The sequence below is a fragment of the Silene latifolia genome, chromosome 5 (genome assembly GCF_048544455.1).
Source record: "Silene latifolia isolate original U9 population chromosome 5, ASM4854445v1, whole genome shotgun sequence".
In the NCBI taxonomy this organism is placed as follows: Eukaryota; Viridiplantae; Streptophyta; class Magnoliopsida; order Caryophyllales; family Caryophyllaceae; genus Silene; species Silene latifolia.
The window spans coordinates 28,603,068-28,623,749 of NC_133530.1; the positions used below are offsets into that span (position 1 = coordinate 28,603,068).

Sequence of the window (20,682 nt, forward strand, 5' to 3'; positions counted from 1 at the left end):
ATTTTATCAATACAGTCGTCATTTAACTGCTTGAATGATTTTTTTAAAAGGGTTTTTACAATTAGGGTTTTGATTTTGTGTTGTTGGTGGTCATTGGTCTGGTTGGAATAGGGTGGTCGAGTGGTCGACCTTATGTAATTGACGCGGTAGAAGTCAGCAGCGGCGTGAGGCAGGCGCGGTGGCTACCGATTTTTTACCTTAAAGAAGGAAACCAGATGGAAAACTGAATTCTGAACAAACCCCAGGTGACAGAACAAGCAATTGAGCCCAAAAAATTTACCCTAAATTGAGATTGAATTAAACACCGAAATTACCGACCCATCAAATAATTAGGGTTCAAATGCGTAATTGGGTATGAAACCCAGGTATAGATTTGGATTTAGAGCAAACCCAATTGTTGGTTTGTTCAGGCTCTTCGATTTCCGTTATTTGCTGACAACATTTCAGTCAGGGGAAGAAGGGCATGGGATTGGCAACTGTTACAGACTTGAATTTTTCTTCTTTTTGTTTTTCTCTCTCTTGATAGGTGAGAAATAAGAGGGTAAAATTTGGAATAAGGGGGAAAAATGAGCGGGATTGAGTAAATTATGCGTTGGATTTAGCATGTCCTTACTAAGGGGGGTTTGTTTCAAAATGTCGGAATAGATTGGAATGGAATGAATGTCATAGGGGAGTGGCTTTAGAACTTCATACATGATAATTATTGTTTGCTTCATTCTAGAATTGTATGGAGGAGGGAATGAAGTTGCAAACCTAAAGGAGGTGGTGAGTATGAGATTCCAAGAGGTTGAAGTAGAATTAGAATCCATCAGGATTCTAACTCCATTCCAAAATGCCTCAACCAAACACTAGAATGACTTAAATCCATTCCATTCCATTTCAAACCCTCCAACCAAACACCCCCTAAATTGATTGACATATAGGGCTTTAGTCCGATGCAGGACAAGGTGCTTCGATATTTCCCTCCTTTAATCCTAGTATACAACAGATAGATTTTGAGCAGCAGATTTTGAACCAGTAAAGTTGACCATCCCCTCTTTGGTAGTGATGACGCTTCAGAAGCCTTCAGAAAAGTGCTTTGCTATGAGCGTCCCAAATAGTGTAACTTGGAATATTGTTGTAACACCCTCATATACCAATATACCTTACCAAGAACCACCCTAACATATCAAGGTGTTACCATCTCGGTTACCCGAGATAGAGTATATCAAATTGACCATCAAAGAACATTATTAAAATATCCAAACAGTTAAATCAAATACAACTCGAAAGTCTAATTAAACTGTTCAATTCCAACAACCAAAAGAAACTAAAGTATGAGTGGCAGCAGAAGCTAGCTAAGTGAACGGTGATGGCTTGATCCCATCCATGACCCGCAAGCTACATCCACAGCCATTACCTGCTAAACCAAATGCTCACCATCCTTGAATGGATCACCACAGTTTTAAAAACAATAAACGGATCAGTTAACTGCATAAACAATATAAGACATACAATAACATAAACCACAATTCAATTCCAATCCATAGTAACCATCCTCCAAACTCCAATAGTAGCATGTAACCGACCACACACCAAAGTGTGTAGCCCTGCTAGGTTACCCACACCGTCAGTGGGGGACCGCAGCCTTACCCACGAAATCCCCACTTATCGCAACGAGCGAACCCAGATCATAAATGTGCACATCCCCCCTTCGACGGGAGCCACAAGGAGCGAACATGAGGTTGAAACCATCTCCCGAAAATGGTCCCATAACAACAATATTAATAAACCACATAATCTCAATCAATCTAAATTCCAATAAAACAAGTTATATAATCAATCACAACCATCTCATATCAACTATACAATCAACTGAGTAGGGAAACCCTACCTTAATCGCAAATTCCGCAAATCAACAACAACAATGAGGCTAGAATTGCTCTTCTACGAATTCGTCACCTAACAAAGAAAATCAAACAATATCATATCACAATCCATCACTAATCAACCATTTCCCCATCCTAATCCAAATTAGGGCAAACTCCAAAAGACAACTACAGAGTGATTAAGAAATGCTAGAGACTTACCGACGAAACCGGTACGAAAAAGATACGTGGATTCACGATCGATCAAACTAGCCTTGAAAGTGATGAAGGTGATTAGAGGAGTGGTAAACGTAATTAGGTTTGTCAAAATGATTTAATAACTGAGAAAACGTAATTTATAACCTCTAATCACCTTAATAAAAAACCAAGGAACTAATAACCCTGTTGAGTTTATGGATTCAAGTACCTAAGAGGGGGAGGGGGTGAATTAGGTACTCTTTTAAAAATTTTAACTTCAACTTTATTGGATTAAAGTAAGTTAAGTGAACAAAAGAGATTAGAGGATACTTTGATTAATATTGAAAGATTGAACAAGTATCACGATGAATGTTTGCTGAAGTATGAAAGCAACAATCGTTCTGACTGTATCTATTTGTCTCAGTTTGTGGAGTATTACTGCAGACCAAATACGACAGTATGATGAACTGTTACTTCTAAGGTAAAGCAAAGCAATGCAAGCAAACAAATTAAAAAGCAGCGGAAATACAGAAAGCACTTGAACACGAGATTTTTGAATTGGTTCGGCAAGAAACTCAAGTGCCTACGTCCAATCTACCTTTTTATTACTTTCCTTTAGTGATCTACTCCGAAAACTAAAAGACCCTTGTAATAAAAGACGCCAACCTACTCCGGTTGCAAAGCTAGTACAAGAACTACTCCGTTCTATGACAAGCTAACTCGCAATCTACTCCGATTGCCAACTCACAACCTACTCCGGTTGTCAAGAGTTAAAGACTACTCCGTCCTAAACTCTACTAACACACTTAGAATGTTATAGGATCAAGTTTCCACTAACACATCCTTAGCAAAGGATAGAGATGGACAACTTTTACAAGATCAACAATTCTTAAGCAAGAGAGTTTAGTATTATAAAGCAACAGTGGCCACGACTGTAACAACTTGAAGACACTTGAAGACTTTTAAACGATTTTGCAAAGACACGGTTTTAAACTCTTAAAACAATTTGCAAAGTTGGAAAAATTAAATCAGAAAAGTCTTGAGGATTTATGGAGAGGATGCACGGTTTATATAGAGGAGGTGAGTGAAGGGATTGCTAGGGTTTTGAAGGGTCAAAGACCTCACATGTGAAGGGTAATAGCAACCACCTAAAAACTTACACCAAAAAGGAGTCTTTTGCAAAGGAAGAATAGAGAAAGAAGGTTTGAAAGACAACCTTAAATGCTCATGCAATTTCAGAAAACAAAGGATGTGAGACAAGTCACATGATGACAAGTTAACACCAATATGGCAAAAAGCACTTTTTGTTTTCTTAAAAACCAAAGGATTGAATTTGCATAAAGAGGAAACATTTTGAATAATTCAAACCACTCTTTATTGGATACTACCTCCTTAATAAAATCAGATTTTTATCTTTGAAAATAAGAGTCACGTGAAAGCATTTGAAAGATAAAAAGGAAGCTTCAAGTTTTTACGAGTTGTGACAACAATCCACTCAACTGTTTACTTGTTAAAGCAACAGTCATCTGGACTGTTTCTATTACTCTACAATACTTAACTTTCTTACTTGTACATTAGATGACACACGACTAATTACAATGGGATAATAAACAACTTCAACACTTCTTAATCCAAGCTTGATTACATCATTAATCCTGAAAAGGTAAACTAAGATAACACAAATCAAATGGGCATGTTATCATCAACATAAGGAACCCAACAAATTCCCCCTTTGATGATGACAAGCCCCAAACGAATGTATAAGCAATGTAAGCACCTTGATTCAAGATTTTTAACAAGCAAGATCAAATGATAGAGAAGGGACAATATTACCTTACCAAGGGCAAAAGCTAGAATCAAACTATCAAGACAATTTTACATTGCCCCAAACAAGAATCAAGCTAAGAAGGTTAGACAAGCCATTAGTTTAATCAATAAGCAAAGAGATTTAAAGCATGAGTTTACCTTTTCCCCCTCTTGACATCATCAAAAGGATAGGGATATCACAAGCATTAGAGTGCAAATAGTCATAAGAAAACACAAAGAGACACATGGAAGTGTGACAAGGTAACAAGGTCAACATAAACAAGGATTAAGCATAAGCTAACCAAAGTTCAACATAGCTAAACAAAGTTTAAAGTACACCACCAAATGTTCAAAATAACGAGCAAAGAAAATAAGTCTTAGAGGGCACAACCAAGGTGGAACAAAATAAGGGGGTACGGGTAAGGGTTAATAGGCCGAGAGGAGATGGAAAGGCTAAGGAGAGGAGGCTTGTTCACCATCCGAGCCACTACCCAACGGATCATCATCCACATTAGCATCTTCACCAACCTCTTTTGTTGACACAAGGGTGGAAATAATATCCACCTCACCACGGATGAGGTCCAAAGTAGAAGCAAGGGCCGAGATTGCCAAGTCTTTTTGACGAGCATCTTCCCTAATCCACGCACCCAACTCAGCCACGGCATTGAGTACATCCCGCATACTACCCATATTCCCTTGACTAGATGACCCAACTTCCGGGTCCTTCTTAATTTCACAGAGATTAACTCATCATTCTCAACCTTGATAAGCATCTTCCCCATTTGCCCATCACTCATAACATCACACATATCCAACGAACCCAAGCTAGTATTCACTAAAACCCCGTGTGCCTTGAGCACAACCGATAACCACATTCCATAGGGTAAATGAATCAAGCTAGAAGAAGGTCGACGAAGCTTGGTCGAGATAAGATGAAAACGTTTAAACATTAGCCCAACTAGGTTCACCTTCTTATGGGTAGCGATGTGATAGATTAAATATTGTAAGGCAATGGTGAGTTTTCCTCTATCACCCGAAGGATAAATTGACCTACAAAGCATATTGAAAATAATTCGAAGAGGAGGTGGGATTTGGGTGTTGCTCACGGGTCCAGGAGAAATGGTTTTGGGACAAACGGTTTGGGCGATATTTAGGGGTGAGGCATAAGGTAAAGCTACCCAAGTTTCGGAGGGAAGTTTGTCGTATCCTCCGACAGGAATATTAAGAGCAGTAGCGAAATCAGATTGAGTCAGTTTTAGAGGCTTACCGTTCACCTTAGCTGTAACAAATTCACCAGATTTATCAACCCTAACAGTTGCAAAGAATCAGTATTACTTCGCTCACAAATACCGGCTCACGCATTTCCAACAACTTCTCCCAACCTTGAGCTAAAACCATATCACGGACGAGTGAAAAGCGGCGGCTCGAACCATGTTTGATTATACACCCGAGGAGAGTGAATTGCTTTGATGTTCATCAACCTCTCACAATTTTTGTAAATGGAAGTAGGGAGGTCGATACTCTCAAGGTGAGCCCAAACAATGGCTAGATCCCACTTCGAGGTTAGGGATACCGGATCGGAGGGAGCAAGGTATACAAGCTTTTTCTTCAATTGTTTCGATTTTTTCAGAGGAGGTTCACTGGGATTTTCAATTGGGGTATCAATAATCGGGTTATCAACATTGCTTTGCTCGAGAGTTTCTGAGATTGGGGGTAATTGAGAGGAAGAGGCTTTTTCTTTTCTTTTGTTGTTCTTTTTCGCCGGAGTCGAGTCAGACTCGCCGGATTTCGACGGATTTTCATTCAAATCAAATTCGGTTTCATCTTCAACATCTTCAACCAAAACAAGAATGGCCGGTTCGGAGGAGGAGCTCTAACAGTGGAGCTTTTCTTCCGACCACCACGAGTGCGTCGTCCTACCATTGTGGAGATGGGTATGTCGTCGGATGATGGAGGGTCAGTGGGTTTTGGTGATGGTTGAGGGCTAGGTGGATCTGGGTTTGTTGATGTCGTGTTTGAGGTTTGTGGAGGAAAGGCGTAAGATGTTTTGACTGGAGGCATGGTTGGAGTTGGTGATGTAGGCGGTTTTGATGTGACAGGGGAGGTAATTTTTGTGGGTTTGATGGGTATGGGTGTGTTAAATGATGTTTTTACCATGGTGGGTTAGGGTAGGTGATATGAGGGAGTTGTGGATTTGGGAGATGAAGGGTTAGTGGATTTTGGGTAGGAGTTTGGACGGGTAGGAGTGGAGGGTATATTGGGGTAGTTAATGGCCCATTTAATAAGGTAAGTGAAGTAGTTGGCCCAACTAGACAAATTTAATCACTCGAAATAAAAACGCAAGGTAGCATATAATAAACGTAAATTTAGATATGAGGTTGAGTTATTACCGACTCACAAATACGGTGTCAATTTTGGTCCAAACATGATGTCAATGTACTTAGAACACTTAATAACATATATCCAAATTTAATTTAATCAATTAAGGAATTTTGTAAAACTCATACTAAAAATCACAAGCTATTAATTAACCCAATTTCTAGTCTAAATTTCTCAAAATGTTCTCTTGCAAGTGGCTTAGTAAAAATATCGGCAATTTGATTTTCGGTCTTGCAAAAGATAAGTTTAATATGTCCTTTTTCCACATGATCACGAATAAAATGGTGACGAATATCAATATGTTTGGTTTTAGAGTGTTGAATAGGATTTTTGGAAATATTAATTACACTCGTATTATCACACATTAAAGGAATGGAGTCAAAAATAATACCAAAATCCAAGAGTTGTTGTTTTACCCAAAGGAGTTGAGAACAACAATGTGCCGCGCTAACGTACTCACTTTCGGCCGTAGAAAGAGCTACCGTATTTTGTTTCTTTGAAGCCCAAGAAGTCAAGCAAGGACCCAAGAACGTTGCAATTCCGGAGGTACTCTTTCTATCTACCGTGCACCCCGCATAGTCCGCGTCCGAAAAGCCTATAAGATCAAAAGGACAATGTAAAGGGTACCATAGGTAGAGATTTTGTGTTCCAATCAAATACCGAAGAATTCGTTTAACGGCTTTGAAATGTGATTCTTTCGGATTTGCTTGGAACCTAGCACATAAACAAACGCTAAAGAGAATGTCGGGACGACTTGCGGTCAATTAAAGAAGTGAGCCTATCATACCTCTATACACCTTATCACTAACATTCTTACCGAGTTCATCTTTATCCAATTTGGACCCGGCTACCATAGGTGTATCATGAGGCTTACCATTAGTCATCCCAAATTTCTTAAGCATTTCTTTGATATACTTTTGTTGATGGATCAGGATTCCATCCTTTGATTGCTTAATTTGGAGCCCAAGGAAGAATCCTAGCTCACCCATCATGCTCATTTCAAACTCCGATTTCATTAGTTCCGAAAAATATAAGTAAAGGAGTTCATTTGTTGCACCAAATATAATGTCATCGACATATACTTGTACAACCAACAGTTCACTGGACTGTTGCTTCAAGAACAATGTTTTGTCAACGGAGCCTCTTTTAAAACCATTTTCAATAAGAAATTTAGACAATCTATCATACCAACATCTTGGTGCTTGTTTTAAACCATAAAGAGCTTTGTCTAATTTGAAAACATGGTTAGGCAAATCATTGTTCTCAAAACCCGGTGGTTGCTCTACAAAGACATCTTCTTCCAAATATCCATTTAAGAAAGCGGTTTTAACATCCATTTGGAAGAGTTTAATGCCTTTGTGAGCCGCAAAAGCTATAAGCAATCGTATGGCCTCAAGTCTAGCTACCGGTGCATAGGTTTCATCGTAATCAATACCCTCTTGTTGGTTATAACCTTGCACCACTAGTCTAGCCTTGTTCCTTACAATTTCTCCCGAGTCATCAAGCTTGTTGCGAAAGACCCACCTAGTACCAATGACGGTACGATTAGGCGGTCTAGGGACTAAGTGCCATACCTCATTTATTTTGAATTGATTGAGCTCATCTTGCATGGCAAGCACCCAATCTGCATCAGTCAAGGCGACTGTTACATTTGAAGGCTCAATTTGAGATAGGAAGGCATTATGGGCACAATATTCATTGAGGTGAGCGAGATGGTTGACGGATGATCTTGTTCGAATTCCCGAGTTAAGATCACTTGTGAGATTAGAGAGTGGATGAGAGCTTTGATGTTTCCACTTCTTTGGAACAATGGTTTCTTGTTCCCCCTCAACAAAGACATCGATCCACAAATGATTTGTTTCTATTGGCTGGAAGGTTCTTCATCCTCACTTTGTTTTGGGCTGCTTGATTCGGATGTGGATGCAACGTCGTTAGGTCATGTTGCTTCCAGAGAAGAATCGAAATACTACGTGTTCCCCCGAGTTCTTTGCTTTCCTTTGAAGGTGGCAGGTCTACGTATGTATCCGTTGCAATTCGATCTTTGGGAGCTTCTTCATCCGTGAACACGAAGTCTTTTCGAACAAGACCAATCTCAAACTCATCATCCTCATCCTCATCATCATCATCCATGTTTTGTACCTGCCCAAGCACACTAGATTCATCAAAAATGACATAGATGCTTTCTTCAATTAACAAGGTTCGTTTATTGTAAACTTTGTAGGCCTTGCTATGATCGGAGTACCCAATAAATACTCCTTCATCACTACGTGGATCGAACTTACCCAAGTTGTTTTTACCATTGTTGTGAACAAAGCATTTGCTTCCAAAACATCTAAAGTATGAAATGTTGGGTTTTCTTCCACGCAATGATTCATAGGGAGTTTTATTTAAAATACTCCTTATCATGACACGATTATAAATGTAGCAAGCGGTATTTACCGCTTCGGCCCAAAAGTTCTTAGGCAACTTACTAGTTAATAACATTGTTCTAGCCATTCCTTCAAGGGTTCTATTCATCCTTTCAACCACACCATTTTGTTGTGGGGTTCTAGGAGCCGAGAAGTTATGGTCTACACCATTGTCATCACAATAAGCACCAAATGATGAGTTTTCGAATTCGGTTCCATGATCGGTTCTCATTGAAACAAGTTTTAAACCAAGTTTATTTTGAATCTTCTTTAACCGAATTAGAAACTCATCAAATGTCTCATCCTTAGAGCTTAGGAAGAGTGCCCAAACAAACCTAGAGTAATCATCAACAATGACACACACATAACGACTACCACCTCTACTTCTAGTTCTCATTGGTCCACACAAGTCGATATGTAAAAGTTGCAAAGGTTGAGATGTACTCATAATTCTTTTGGATTTGAAGGAACTTTTAACATGTTTACCTCTAGCACATTCATCACATACTTTATCAATGTCAAATTTTATATTAGGAATGCCTTCAACTAAATCAAGTCTTTTAAGGGTATTAAGAGTTTTTGTACTAACATGACCAAACCTTTTATGCCATAACCAAGGATCATTGTTCATTACACTCATGCAAGACATGGTGTGACCGGATAGAGAGTTCAAATTAGTTAAGTAAACATCTTTGACACGTCTTCCTTCGAGTATTAGTTCATTAGTGGTGGCATCAAAAATTCGACACATATTGGCACGAAATTCAACAACATTACCCTTATCACAAAGTTGAGAAATACTAAGGAGATTATGTTTCAAACCTTTGACAAGCCGCACATTGTCGACACAAAGTAAGGATGACTTACCAACTTTTCCAATACCAATTACTTCACCTTTCTTGTTGTCACCAAACCTTACCGTGCCACCATCATACGCTTTAAGTGAGAGGAATTAGCTTCTATCACCCGTCATGTGACGAGAGCATCCACTATCCAAGTACCAATTGCGGCCGCCTCTCACCAAGCCCTTCACAAGATTAGTTTTTGAGTTTAGGAACTCAAATGAATTTGGGTCCCTTTTTGTGATCAACATAACTTGTGGTGTGTTTCTTAATGTTCATTTCTTTTAATGTTTTGGTGTTCTTATCAATGTCATCAAATCGTTTTGTGCAACCATTAAAAACATGACCATTGTCACCACAATAATTGCAAATGATGTATTCGGGAAGACCTACATACTTCCTTCCTCTAAAATCGTTTTTAGGCTTACGGATGCAACGATCGGTCATTTGTTCCATTTGAACCCCAAACCAGCAGATTTCTCACATTTCTCGGTTTGATTCGTGAGGAAGTTTAACACGGTTTGACTTCCTTCCCATTTTTCAGTGATGTTCTTAGCATTAACAAGTTCATTGGTCAAGTCGTTGACACGTGAGAGAAGATGCAAGTTCTTTTCTTTTTCTCTTTTAAGTTCATCATTGTTAGCACTTTCTATGGACAATCTTTTCTCAACAATGAAGTCATGGGTGTGATTGTTGAGTTTAGACACGAGATAAATGATTCTTTCTTTGGACTCTTCATATTTAGATGTCATCTCGTCAAGTCTATTGTTTAGATCAACGACTTCATCGGATCTATGGTGAGGAGAAGACCTAGAAGTGCTACATTCGGGCATACCTTTTTGAAAGAAAGTAAGCCTATCACGGAGATCTTCTATTTCATTCTTGAGACAAACAACCTCACTTTTAAGACACTCATTTTCATTTTCCAACCATTCACTTTTTCTTTTAAACTTGTAAGAATCGTGGTCGGCAACGAGTCTTAGAGACTGTTTCTCTTAAGTCTACAACTTCAACTACAAGGTCATAGATCTCATTTTCAAGAGCATCTTTGTCCTTCAAAATGTCATCACGTTCCTTGGTTAGTTGGGAAACTTGCATCACCAAAGTTGTGTTGACATTCTCAAGGTCAGAGACGTCCGTGGGGGTCAACCTAAGACGCTCTAGTTCTTTAGTCAAATTCTTGTTTAACTTGTTGACTCTTTTGACTTCATTATATGCCTCAGAAGTGACGAACTTGTGATCTGTTGCTTTTAGTTCATTTTTCAGATTAAAGTTCTCTTGAGCAATTTCCTCAATCTCATTTTGCATTAAATCAAGCTTATTAGTTTGAGACCGACACTTATCAAGAAGTTGATCAAGAAGCTTACATACTTTCTCTTTGGAGTAAGTTCTAGCCTTGGCCTTTAGATGATTTACCTCGTTGTCGGAATCGGAGTCGGAATCGTCGGGGTTAGCCATGAGGCATCTTAAGTGTTCAAGTTTTGAGGTTTTTGAGACTTTTTCTTTACCATGATTTGTAAGACACATTTTAGCCTCAAGTTCCTCCTCGATGAGTTCCTCATCTTCCTCGGAGTCGGACATTCCCCATATAGCACTCATGACTCTATGTTTATAGTCTTTTTTAACCTTTTCTTTTCTTTCCTTAGATTTGATTTCCTCCCACTTGGGACATTCTTTAATTTGATGAGTTTTGTCACCACATTTAAAGCATCCCACGGTGGAAGTAGGTCGTCTCTTAGGAAAGCGTTTTTTCGAGTAATTGTTAGTGAACTTTTTGTTACCTTGTCCATTGACCAACCCGGCTAAGTTTCTTGTGAACATAGCAAACTCGTCTTCCTCCTCATCTTCTTCATCACTTGGAGAAGATGTGAGGGCGAGACTCTTTCCCTTTGATGACTCACTAGAATGCTTATCGAGATTAAACTCGTGAGCCATTAGTGATCCCATTAGTTCATGAAGAGATAGGGTTGACAAGTCTTTAGCTTCCTCTATGGCGGTGACTTTAGGTTGCCATTTAGGGGTTAGACTACGAAGGATTTTTCGAATGATGTCCTCGGACTCGAAATTCCTTCCTAGACTTTGAAGCTCATTAATTATACAAGAAAAACGAGAAGAAAAATTATTTAAAGACTCGTCCTTTGACATTCTAAACATTTCATATTGTTGCATGAGAAGGTCAATACGGTGTTTTCTTACTTGGGACGTCCCTTCATATGCAAGTACAAGGGAATCCCAAATGGATTTTTAGTAGGACACCCGGAGATTCGACTAACTTCCCCTCACCAACACAACGTTGAAGAATCGACATTGCTTTGGAATTCTTTTCGGCAAGCTTGAAGTCGTTCTCATTGTAATTTCTTTCCTCTTTTGTCTTGGTGAAACCGTTTAGAATATCGGTTTCCTCAATAACAAGAGGTCCATTTTGGATGATGTTCCAACATTGATAATCGATACTTTTGATGTAATGTTCCATTTTGAGTTTCCACCAACCAAAATTCGCACCGGTAAAGACCGGGATCTTGGAGTGTTTCTCGGAATCCATTACCCACGAATCAAACTCTAAGGCGGTTAGCCTCGATCAAGAGCACGAGGCTCTGATACCAATTGTTGAGTTTATGGATTCAAGTACCTAAGAGGGGGAGGGGGTGAATTAGGTACTCTTTTAAAAATTTTAACTTCAACTTTATTGGATTAAAGTAAGTTAAGTGAACAAAAGAGATTAGAGGATACTTTGATTAATATTGAAAGATTGAACAAGTATCACGATGAATGTTTCTTTGAAGTATGAAAGCAACAATCGTCGATTGTATCTATTTGTCTCAGTTTGTGGAGTATTACTGCAGACCAAATACGACAGTATGATGAACTGTTACTTCTAAGGTAAAGCAAAGCAATGCAAGCAAACAAATTAAAAAGCAGCGGAAATACAGAAAGCACTTGAACACGAGATTTTTGAATTGGTTCGGCAAGAAACTCAAGTGCCTACGTCCAATCTACCTTTTTATTACTTTCCTTTAGTGATCTACTCCGAAAACTAAAAGACCCTTGTAATAAAAGACGCCAACCTACTCCGGTTGCAAAGCTAGTACAAGAACTACTCCGTTCTATGACAAGCTAACTCGCAATCTACTCCGATTGCCAACTCACAACCTACTCCGGTTGTCAAGAGTTAAAGACTACTCCGTCCTAAACTCTACTAACACACTTAGAATGTTATAGGATCAAGTTTCCACTAACACATCCTTAGCAAAGGATAGAGATGGACAACTTTTACAAGATCAACAATTCTTAAGCAAGAGAGTTTAGTATTATAAAGCAACAAAACACCACGATCGTAACAACTTGAAGACACTTGAAGACTTTTAAACGATTTTGCAAAGACACGGTTTTAAACTCTTAAAACAATTTGCAAAGTTGGAAAAATTAAATCAGAAAAGTCTTGAGGATTTATGGAGAGGATGCACGGTTTATATAGAGGAGGTGAGTGAAGGGATTGCTAGGGTTTTGAAGGGTCAAAGACCTCACATGTGAAGGGTAATAGCAACCACCTAAAAACTTACACCAAAAAGGAGTCTTTTGCAAAGGAAGAATAGAGAAAGAAGGTTTGAAAGACAACCTTAAATGCTCATGCAATTTCAGAAAACAAAGGATGTGAGACAAGTCACATGATGACAAGTTAACACCAATATGGCAAAAAGCACTTTTTGTTTTCTTAAAAACCAAAGGATTGAATTTGCATAAAGAGGAAACATTTTGAATAATTCAAACCACTCTTTATTGGATACTACCTCCTTAATAAAATCAGATTTTTATCTTTGAAAATAAGAGTCACGTGAAAGCATTTGAAAGATAAAAAGGAAGCTTCAAGTTTTTACGAGTTGTGACAACAATCCACTCAACTGTTTACTTGTTAAAGCAACAGTCATCTGGACTGTTTCTATTACTCTACAATACTTAACTTTCTTACTTGTACATTAGATGACACACGACTAATTACAATGGGATAATAAACAACTTCAACACTTCTTAATCCAAGCTTGATTACATCATTAATCCTGAAAAGGTAAACTAAGATAACACAAATCAAATGGGCATGTTATCATCAACATAAGGAACCCAACAAACCCGTCATACCAGGTACTCGGTCGAGTACCTGACGTACTCGGTCGAGTACTCCCTACTCGGCTGAGTACCTCACTACTCTGCCGAGTGCCCCTGAACAGGTTCAGAAAACACATGACGACTTACTCGGTCGAGTATGATCTACTCTACGGAGTAAATAAGGACCAAAAAAAAACCGTAATATTAGAATTTTAAGCTTTATTCCAGCAGCACCATAAGCCTGACTGATTCGTATCCAAGTGGTAGTCCTATTTAACTAGCATGGCTTTGTTGCAGGACAGCAACACAATTCCTTTATCCCCAGCCTCCCTTCAGTTGAAGGAGAGCAGATTTCAGACCATCCCTTGATCACCAACTTTCTCTTTGATCCCTCAATGGACCAAAGGAAGTCCTTGTACATCTTGTTTATCATCTTAACTACACTCTTGGGCAATAAGACATTAGCATACCATAAGTTTTCTAACTCCAATATAATAGAATTCAGCAGTTGAATTTTCCCCGCATATGAGAGGAATTTGGAAGACCAGTGGTGAATTAGTGAATAGAAGAGTGTGTCTTACTAGTGAGGGATCCGTACATGGCCACTGGCCCACTGTGGTTCTGGCAGTGTTCAAAGAAAGCCCCAAATACCCGAAGGGGAAATGACCTTTAGAAAACTTAGTTACTTGGAGAATTTGATCCTTTATAGTAGAAAAAAATCCACCAAAATAAATGTCAGTCTTATCACTTATGACTCTTATCTATGTTAGGTTATGTTTATCCGTGTCTGAGCATGCGTCTCAGCGTGAGACTTGCAGCAAATTTGGATGGTAAGAAGCTGGTACTTGGATAAAGGCGTTGTCACTGCTTAAAAGTCTTAGAGTGGGTTTTGGAAATTCAAGATTCACTTTAAGACCCGTGAATAGTGTATTCTATGCGTAAAAGTGGGTCATATTTATTGTTGTTGATACTTTTTATAGGTTTGAGGGATAAAGTGGAATAAATAAAAGAGTATGAGTTAAGTCTTAATGATAAAATAAATCCTTTTTACTGTTGTTAAGACTCGTATTTGAGTCTGAGGTAAGACCCGAATAAACTTAGCCTTACCATGTAAATCAGACCAACTAGAGAAATCATTTTGGGTGTGATGCCTGCTGGCAAACAAATAAATTTGATTAAGTAAATAAACTCAATAAATAATATCAGAAATAAGTAAATAAGTACGGAGTAAATTATTTCATTAATCAGAGAATTAGGATCGATTGTTCAAGTCCTTGGAGAAAAATTAGATTAATTTTAGGAAAAAATTGATATAAGAGTTACATGAGTAATTTGTTTAGGTTTTAGGTAAAAGGGTATTAGATAGAAGTTAATGAAAAAGTGTATGTAAAAGAGCAATTCGTATGTGAAAAAAATTTTTTCGAAAAAAATTTAAGAGCTCAATTTAAATAATTTGTCGCTCAAATTGTTTGAGCAATTATTAATTAGCTCCATTCAACATGAATGGTATAATATTATTAAAAATTACTTCATACTTCTTCGTCCCAATTATTTATTTACTTTTATTTTTATTCTTTACTAGCAATATTTTAGACAAATGTAAACAAATAAATAGGGTCGGAGGGATAATAACTTGTGCATGGTATTTTATTTCTTACATTTGGCTCCAAGATTCAGGGCCGGCCCATAGGGGTGTTTGCTGGGTTAACTGACAAGGGCCCAAGTCTAGAAGGGGCCCATGAGAACGGAATTAGAAGTCCGTTATATAGGCTATAACTTGAGGCATTTTTGTCAAATAAAATTTCGGTGTTACTCTTTCACATACGCATTTTACTCTTTCACATACTTTTTTTCATAATATTTCCATCACATACCCTTCTCATCAAACCTTGTTCTCTCTTTTTTCTCTCTTACTACCTAAACAAAATCCTCGTAAGTTCAACAATAATGAATCTTAATCTCTCATCTCTCATGTCAAACAAAATTTGGATACTCATTCTTGCGAGCAACTAAAACTCTATTTCTTACTAAATCAAAACATGGCAACTTGTAAAACGAAGGCATACAAAACTGAAGCGGTGAAATCAACTATCTCAATTCAGATCAAGTTGTTAAGGATTCGAGTTTCGGATTGGATAGCTGATCATTTACATGTCAATAAATGTAGCCTGCTGCCGTTGATACCCCTTACCCCTCCCATCAGTATAGATTGTGACATTGTGTTTGGCTTGTTCATTTGTCATATCTCGATCAGCTAAATAACTCGAATAAAAGGATGTGATGGCAGTAAATTAAGTTCAAACTTGAATTTGTAAAGGGAAAATAACAGATTCTTATCAATTGGAAAGAAAATTAAAAGAAAATAAGAATACATTACACCAATTTTGATTGATTAAGTTAATTTGTGTTATACGTTCTTTAATTAGTTAACTTTGTCAACTAGGGTTTAATGGGGAATGGATAATTATGGGTTTGAACCAGGTAATTTGCACCCTGCTAATAGCAGTGGTTGCATCTCGATTCGGCAGAGGAGCACGACGATGGCGTGCGAAGGAGATACAAGGGATAAAGGAGACGCTATGATGGAGTTCGGGTGGTCAATTTTGGGGGTTTATAAGGAGGTCAGATGTGGTGGCTCGGTTGTGATTCACTATGGTCTTCGGTGCGCAAGTGGTTGGTTGTTGTTGGCGACGGAAGGGTAGTGGTGACAAGGTTCGGGTGGTGGTGATAGGCGTCGACGAGCCGCTGGTGGTGGTGAAGGGAATGATGGTGGCGATAAGCCGACAATGGCGGGGAAGAAGCTGTTTTTTCCCCCTAATTTATTATTGTTGCAAGGGAGAGCAGAAAGAGAAAATTGAAAAACAATAAGAGGGGTAAAAAGGTAAAATCTGTATGTGAATGAGTAAAATCCGTATGTGAAAGAGCAATACCCTTTGTAAAAATACTACTACTAATAAAATTCAATAGATGAAACACAAACGCAACTTATTACTCAGTAAGATGCAAAACCACTGGACACTTCCCTTATTCTGCTTTTTATTTGTAGTAAATTTGCCTCATTTAATAATTTTACCTAGGGCCTCAATATGTTTAGGACCGGCCCTGCCAAGATTACGAAGGTGACCCATGAAATTTTAAAAAATTCAGCCTAGATAGATACGTCACGTGCTAGATTAAACATTCATCCGTCACTAGTTGACTTAGGCATCTGAGAAAGTCTATCAAACACCGTCGAGCAGACCTTACAAATAGGTCATTCAGATCGGGTTTGGGTCATGTTTGGTCACTTCGGATTGGGCTAATAATTAACTGGACATTTTTCGGGTCAAATTATTTTGGGTCGGGTCACTCCGAGACGAGTCATTTTGAGTCGAGTTGTTTGGATCATTTTGGGTCACAATTTTGCTTAAAATAAGTCAATTCGGGTTATACATTCATTTCGCATTGGGTCACTTTCGGGTTGGGTCACACTTTTCGTGTCACTTTTAAGTCTCGGGTCAGCCTTATCGGTTCAGGTCATTCAGGTTGATTATACCAGAACTACCGTTGAGGCCTTGTTTGTCACTTGTGCAGGACTCGTCAATTGACTTTGAAGGCAATCAACGAGACAAGCATCCAAGTTATTATTCTTAGAACGATGTCTTGCGTTACATTTGTATCTTGTAATGCATTTACTTGTGACTCCTGGACATCTGATATTATATCCAGATCTTCAAAAAACAATCGAACCGTCTGAAATATTGAAACTCAACATTCTGTAAATTCTGAATCTTTCTTGTTTCTATTTTAGAATTTTTTTTAGATATCGCTGGCCGGGTTCGATCCTGGTTGATGAACTTGAGGACTTGATGTCATTCGCTAAATGAAATCTTGATTAGCTCGAATTCAGTTACACGCTCCATACTTGCCCTTTGTTAACGTTTTTGGTTTCAGCTCAATTATCATTCAATTATTTGTAATACAGTTGTATGGTCCATTATCTGTGTTTGTCTCTTTCATAACTAACCTCATCTTGTGTTTTACATATTGTTGCAACATATTCAATCTCGGTTTCAGTCTAACCTCGGAATTGATCGTGGTTGCCTTATCTTCGTTCTTGTGCTAACAACACGGCTGACATAGCCTCAAAATACGAATACAGTAGTAAGTAGTAACCAGTCTGTAACTCGGTTGCAGTATGGTTCATGACTTAATTTAATACCACGAACGCAATCCGAGTTAAATCAAGTGATGTTGTAATTTGATCACGTAATGGATAAGTCCACTTGCGAAAAACTGCTACTTAGTTCAGCTATAAATTCCTTGTATCTTACACAATGATGAACACATAATCTTCAACAATTGATTAGTTTGTGCCTAAATATACAAAGAAATATTAATCTTTTGAGTGATGATGACGGAACTAACTTTAATAGCGACTATACTGATTTTGTTCTTGAGCTACAATCACACTGAAGCAGCTCTTCAAGTTGGATTCTATCGCGATAAATGTCCGTCTGCTGAAACAATTATCAGAAACGAGGTTGCAAAAGCTTTTGTTGATAACAGAGGCATTGCTCCTGGTCTTGTCAGGCTGCATTTCCATGATTGCTTTGTCAGGGTACACCACCTGCACGCACAGTTCTTTTTTCCACGTATCAAACTCGGTTAATTTATGAATTCTATTTAAAAACAAATTAACTAAACTAAAGTATCTTAGTAGTATATGTTGTTTTGACATCAAAGAAACACTTGATCATGCTAAATTTACCGTGTGTTTTTGTGCCAGGGGTGTGATGGATCAATCCTTATCGATTCAACCTCAACAAACCAAGCTGAGAAAGACGGCCCTCCTAATGGAATTACACTCCGCGGCTTGGAAGTCATTGATAACGCGAAAGCAAAGCTCGAAGCTACATGTAAAGGGACTGTCTCCTGTGCTGATATTCTTGCCTATGCTGCCAGAGACTCCATAGTAATTGTCAGTACATCAAAACCTTCAACTTTCATATGTTCACTATAAATGTTAATGTTTCCTTCTGTAAAATACTGAAATGTTCAATTTCGGATCGGAATAACTTATGTAGACAGGAGGACTGTACTGGGATGTACCTGCAGGAAGAAGAGATGGCAGGATTTCAAAAGCAGCAGAAACTAGTGACATTCCCGCTCCATTCCTCCAACTTGGTGAAATTACTCAGTCCTTTGCCAACAAGAATTTATCACAGCATGATATGGTTGCACTCCTTGGTAAGTCATAGTTTACAAGGTGTAAAAAAAAAACATTAGTCTTAATACATTAATAAATTTTAGATAAGTCCGCCTTATGATAAGACTGTCAATTAGTGGGTCGTAATCATCAGCTGTCTTCACAGAGAACCGTCTCACCCTAAGTCCCATCAGAATATTAAGGTTCAATAACTTAATCAGCTAAACACATTATACATGCAGGAGCGCATACAATTGGTCGATCCCACTGCAGTTCATTTGCTGACAGACTGTATAACTTCAGCAGCACCGGGAGACAAGACCCGAGTCTGAACCCACCTTTTGCACAATTATTAAAGCAACAATGTCCAAGAAATTCACAGGGAGGTGTTAGCCAGACTGATGTTGTCTTCATGAACCAGAGTCCATTTACTATGGACCCTAGTTACTATGGCAATCTTTTCCAGCATAACGGATTGTTTACCTCTGATCAGACACTCTTAGACAGCCAGGAAACAACTCGACAGATAGCATTTTACGCAACACAAGGGTTGGCTTGGCAAGCTGATTTTGTACAAGCTATGATTAAGATGAGTCAGATTCAAGTCCTCACTGGAACTGAAGGAGAGATTCATGCTAACTGTAGGAAAATAAACTAATCCATATAAAGGATCTTGTTTCATGTCAACAATTTGCTACTTCTATCAATAAATTTGTGTACTCAATAAATTATTCTATAAAAGTAATTAATATTGTTTGTGGCAATTGTAAGCTTCAAATGCGGTTACAGTGTAAAGATTTACAAGACCACATTCTAGTTCTTAAAACACTTAAATCAACTGATAAATAAGCAGTTTATCTAGTTTAACTAAAATTCTCGAGTTTATCCCCGACGAATGTAGATATGTTGTTGCCCTACTGATCCTACTCGGTAGTGCAGACCGAATAAACAAGACCATACAATTTTTAAAACCACATGTTCCTTTCAGGAAATTCTTAATTCCAGATAACTTTAACAGTTGACAATCCTCCTCAAACTCCACTTTGATGACAAAAACATCATATTCAAAAAATTCTATCACGTTGATTTGAATGATAGAATATTTTTTGTAATGTTTTGATGACCCTGAATTCTATTTTATTACTATTTCGATGAGTGCTACTATAGCAAACTTAAGTTGCCTTGCATCACTCTCCATGCATCTAGATTGTCATTTGGTGAAGGAGAATGTGCACAAAATGGGGATGGCTTAGTTGAGGGTTGACGATTAGATAGAAGACAAGGTCGGCTGATCACTAAGGTAAGTGTAGTTAAACTTATCGTTCTTATATGATTATACCTGAAATGACAACCACAAGTCGAAGTCGACCGCTGGGAACAAATCAATGGCTTTAATGCCTTAAGACACGCCTCTTCATGCGAATACCTTCATACTTGATAACTTGAGAAGTAACATTGAACAAATGTCTGTTAGCTTAACTAATAATAATCCATTGAAGGTATTAAAACCCGTCAATATCAAAATATTCTCTTTATGGCTTTCTTCGCCTAAGGTGGGAAAAAGAGTCAAATGCGCACTTCACTCATCTTATGCATGACGCTAATGGTTGAGGTAGAAATAATAAACTTTCACCATTTCTATAAGGGAGTTACAATGGCAGTTTTAATACTGATTGAGTTGGACTCGTAGTATGACCATGTAACGACATTACATACCAAAATACCAACTAAGCTAACTGACATACGAAAAAGGAATTAATACGAGTATGATGTATCCAACTAGTTAGCTCTGAATTAAGTTCCACTAATTAGTCAAAACACAGTGGACATACACTTCCTGATTAATCCGTAAGCGCAGCCCTCATTTATGGGTCAATAACTCAATATTATTAATTAGCACTTAAATTCCCACA

The 20,682-nt window shown here is 38.1% G+C and overlaps 1 protein-coding gene across 1 annotated transcript; it reads left to right on the forward strand.

Moving 5' to 3' along the window:
• Positions 1 to 17,974: 17,974 nt before the first annotated feature.
• On the forward strand, positions 17,975 to 19,427 carry LOC141655141 (peroxidase 5-like). The gene is made up of 4 exons (XM_074462234.1): positions 17,975 to 18,181; positions 18,329 to 18,541; positions 18,648 to 18,810; positions 19,012 to 19,427. Exons 1-4 carry the CDS (start codon positions 17,975 to 17,977, stop codon positions 19,425 to 19,427), a joined length of 999 nt encoding a protein of 332 aa, XP_074318335.1.
• Positions 19,428 to 20,682: the final 1,255 nt, after the last annotated feature.